This window comes from Egretta garzetta, unplaced genomic scaffold, assembly GCF_000687185.1.
Source record: "Egretta garzetta isolate BGI_Z169 unplaced genomic scaffold, ASM68718v1 scaffold1192, whole genome shotgun sequence".
In the NCBI taxonomy this organism is placed as follows: Eukaryota; Metazoa; Chordata; class Aves; order Pelecaniformes; family Ardeidae; genus Egretta; species Egretta garzetta.
In genome coordinates, this window is record NW_009258971.1 from 47,909 (window position 1) to 52,215 (window position 4,307).

A 4,307-nucleotide genomic window follows, 5' to 3' on the forward strand; every position below is an offset into this window, starting at 1 on the left:
CCCCCCCCCCCCCCCCCGGGCCACCCCGAACACCCACCAGCTCTCTGCACCCCAAGGGGTGGCTGCTGAATCTCGGGGGTCCCCTGGAGCCCCCGTCCCCGGTGCCCTGGGGCCACGCAGGGGCTGCTCAGCCCATGCCGGAGGGCAAGGGTGCCGGGAAGGGTTAAACCCAGCTGGCTGAATGTCATCCCCTGCACATGGCTTTGGTAATTCAGAGTAAATGTTTCATCTGAAGGAGCCCCGGGGCGGTAAATGAGATTAACCCGTCCAGACTGCGCCTCAGGGGGGACCTGCCTCACCTGCCAGCACCCTCCATTTAATTAATGCTCCTAATGGGCTTTGCCGGCAGCAAGCGACGGCAGCTGGGCCGCACTGAGAAGGCTCCTCTGCAGCTTGGGGGACCCCATCCCTGTCCCCGTCCCCGTCCCCGTGAGCCCCTGCCGGCCGGAGGTCCTGGCCATGGCCGGCTTCCAGGCAGTGCTGGATGCTGCTTGTTTTCTAATCAGCACTGAACAAACAAAGCGCTGATTGAGTCTAATGGGCCCTTTAATCAGGGAACCGGGTGCTGACACTAGATTACAGTGTTTATAATTTACAGCTAATCTGCTGGGTGAAGGGAAAGAAAAAAAAAAAACATAAAAAGGAGGGAAGGAGGGAGTGCGTGTGGAGCCTCGCCGGGAGCTGGGAGCACAGTGGCTGGCTGGGAGCCGCTCACCGTTCACCACCGTCCGCCGGGTGATCTCCCAGAGCACCAGCCCGTACGCCCAGATGTCCGTCTTCTTGTAGGACTCGAAGCAGTCGGTGCGGATCTGCTCACTGAGCACCTCCGGGGCCATGTAGCGCTTGGTGCCCACCCGGGGGTTGTTGCCGATGTCCAGGTAGTCGCTGCCCTGGGAGTGCATGACGGCCAGCCCTGGAGGGATGCCGGCCCTGGTCAGCACCATCCCAGTGCTGCATCCCCAGGACACTGCATCCCTGGGCTACCACATCCCTGGGGCACCGCATCCCTGGGGTACCGCATCCCTGGGGCACCACGTCCCTGGGGCACCGCGTCCCTGGGGCACCGCATCCCTGGGGTACCGCACCCCTGGGTGCTGCATCCCGCCCCCCATCTCACCCAGGTCCGCGATGCAGCACTGCCGGTTGCTTTTCACCAAGATGTTCCTGCTCTTTAGGTCGCGGTGGGCAATGGCAGGCTTGCCCTGGGTGCCGAAGATCTCCACGTGGAGGTGGACAAGGCCGCAGATGATGGAGGAGGCCAAGCCCAGGCAGGTCTCCACGTCCAGGGCCGTCCGCTGCAGGTAGTCGTAGAGTGAGCCATTCTCATGGTAGTGGGTGATGAGCCAGAGCTGGGTGCTGGAGTTCCTGGAGGTCATGTCGGAGGCGATGAAGCCTGGACGGGGAGAAGAGCTGGGAACGTGGAGCCACCGCGCAGCTGCCCCCCGGCCCCCCTGGCTCCCCACTCACCCAGGATGTTGTCGTGCCGGAGGAGGACGGTGTTGTAGATCTCCGTCTCGCGGAACCACGACTGCTCATCCCGGGAGGAGAAGATCTTCACGGCCACGCTCTCCCCGTGCCACATGCCTCGCCACACCTCGCCGTAGCGCCCTTTGCCTACCACGGCCATGGCACTGTGTCACGCAGCCCCTCCGGCCCCCGGCCCCCTCCCCACGCCCAGCGTGATGAACCCAGCTCCCGGTGTGGAACAGCGAGGGGGTGGTGCAGGGTCCCTTGACCTTGGCCAACTGCCACCCACCCACCCAGCTGCTCTCTGCTTCCCCCATCAGCAGGACAGGGGGAGAACTTGGGGTATCTATGGGGTTTTGGCTGAGAAGGTTGGGTCCAAACCCCCCCTCCCAGGTCTGGCATTGCAGTGCCATTGCCAGCTCCTGGGGGAAAGGGGTCCGGCACGTGCCCAGGCAGTGGCTGGGGGGGCTGGGGCAGCCTCCCCCCCCACCCGGCTGCTCTCCTTACCCACACACTCCACGAGGGTGATCTGCCGAGCCACTGTTCGCTGGAGGAGGAAGGGCAGCCCCGAGCCACTGCCCGTGGTGCAGTCGTCGTTCAGCAAGTCCTGTGCAGCCGGGGGGCAGCGGGGTCAGCCCGGCAGCTGCCCCACACTCGGCGTGTGCCCCCCTCCCACACCTCGGGGGCATTCGGGGTCCTCCCTGGAGCTCACCCACCTCTAAAGTGCTGTCTCCCACCATGGATGCCTTCAGCATGACGTCCATGTCTCCCAAGTCGCCTGTCTTGCGGCGGTGCTGGGCCACTTTCCAGCAGAAGAGCGCCGTGAGCGCTGCGAGGACGAGGAGGGCAAGCAGCGGGACGAAGATCATCAGGAGGAGGTTGGGCAGGGAAGGTGCCTTTCCCAGGGCCTCTTCTCCTGGTGGGGGAAACGATGGATGGGAGCATGAAGGTGATGCTTGGGCTTGGACCTGGGAGGGTGGAGGACTCGGTGCTTGAGCTTGGAGCCAGGAAAGGTGGAGGTTGTGGTGCTTGGGCTTGGACCTGGGGAGGGTGGCTCTGCCCCGGGGTCAAGCCCATGGATGGTGGCTCTGCAGGCGCAGCCCAAGAAGGGACAACCAAGGACATCTCGCTGGCCTTGTCCCACCTGGGAAAGGGTGACCCTGGAGCTGCCGAGTGAGGAGGGGAATGATCTGGAGACCCAACCACATCTCCAGCCACGTGAACAGCTCTGCCCCTCTCCCCTCTGGGTCCTGGGAGGGGATCGTGCCCCCGTACCTTGCAAGAAGATCTCCAGCTCTGCGTTGCACATGCTGGAGTGGCAGCATCTCATGCCGTACTGCTCCGTCACGGGCGTGCGGCAGTTCTCCAGGATGTTCTGGGAGAAGCAGCCCCTGTGCTGGGTGATGGTCCCTTCCTCCTTCCTCTTGCTGACGAAGCACACCTTGCCCGTGCAGGTGGGCAGGCTGCAGTGGGGCACATCGCAGGCGCACAGCAGCTCCTCTGCAGGCACGAGGAGGGGACATGTGCCATGGGGCCACCCCGCTGCCCGGCATGGGGCACGCTGGTGGCTTTGAGGATGGTGATATCTGTCCTAAAGACTCTTGAACCAAATTTCAAGAGCAGGCAGCCTGGGAACACCATGGTCTGGGCTGCGGACGGCGGCTGTGGGAGCTCAGCGCAGGGAAACCCATCCTGGAAAATCGCTTGCTCCCGGCTGGGACCCAAGAGCCAGCCCTGGAGCTGGGGGTCACCTGTCCCCACGCCCCCGGGAAGGCAGCAGAGGGGCCATGCATCCAGCCCCACCAGCTGGGATTAACTGGGATGCACTGGCTCCCCCCCCCAAGGGTCACATCCTGCCCAGGGGCCATGGGAGCACCTGATGCTGGGGCTGCCTGCAGGAACCAGGTCCTGGAATCCAGGATGGGACCAAAAGTCCCAAACTCAGCTGGTGCCTCCCCAGCGGGTGCCGTGGCGATGCTGCATTTTGGGAGCCGGGTGCCAAACCCGGAGATCTCCCTGGCCACCCCGAAGGTGCTTCCCCGCTCCCTGGTGGTGCTGGAGCAGCACAGGAGGTGGCCACGCTCCCAACCTCCCGATTTAGCTCTGCCCTTTTGCGCAGAAAATATCCCTCCTGGAATCAGTGAGTTCAGCGTGAGGGCAGCCAGACGGATGGCGGTGAGGGGACGGATGGACGGTGGCGAGGGGACGGATGGCTGTGGCCAGCCCCTCTCCTGCGCCCATCATCCCCCTGCCCCAAAGGCTGCCCGGTGCCAGGGCCATGGCGTGATGGCCCCATGGGCAGGACGGGGACCCGGCGGGGACTCTGCTGCTCCCCCCTGGCACAGCCGCGCTGCTTCCGTCATCCCTGCACAAGCACCCAGCCTGGATCCGTCCCCAGGTCACCCTGGTGCTCCCCTGGGATCACCAGCTGCTCATCCCCGCTCCCCACCATCACGCCGGGGAAAACCCCACATTTTAAAGCACGTGCATGCAAGCCTTTTCCCCATCTCCCCTCCAGTGGCGTCAAAACTCTTGATGAACTGTAATTAATTAAGCCCAGATCCTCTCTGGGAGGCAGGTCACCATCCCAGGGGGGAGAAGCCCCTTGCTGGGGACAGCGTGGGTCCCCGAGGAGCTCTGCCTCCCTCCGTGCTCGCTGAACAAGCTGCCCTCCCCGGCAGTTTATTTTGAGCTGAGCGAGTGATGACGTTCCCGAGGAGCTCAGGGTTTATTTTAACCCCCCACGCGTGGCAGAGAGCGCCCGGCGCCGAGCGCCTTCACCGCATCGTGTCGGTACTCACCGGCTGCGAAGCCGAAGGAGAGGATCAGCAGCGCCAGCA

The 4,307-nt window shown here is 64.2% G+C and overlaps 1 protein-coding gene across 1 annotated transcript in view; it reads right to left on the bottom strand.

The window, feature by feature from the left end:
* The window catches only part of ACVRL1 (activin A receptor like type 1), a gene marked incomplete at its 5' end in the record, with an annotated part of 10,215 nt that extends 5,910 nt beyond the window's left edge, over positions 1–4,305 (bottom strand). The window contains 7 exon segments of the mRNA XM_035890231.1: positions 716–913; positions 1,118–1,438; positions 1,441–1,614; positions 1,975–2,074; positions 2,184–2,383; positions 2,743–2,967; positions 4,269–4,305. Of these exon segments, the coding sequence (XP_035746124.1) occupies positions 716–913; positions 1,118–1,438; positions 1,441–1,614; positions 1,975–2,074; positions 2,184–2,383; positions 2,743–2,967; positions 4,269–4,305 (1,255 nt within the window).
* Between the last annotated feature and the right edge of the window lie 2 nt (positions 4,306–4,307).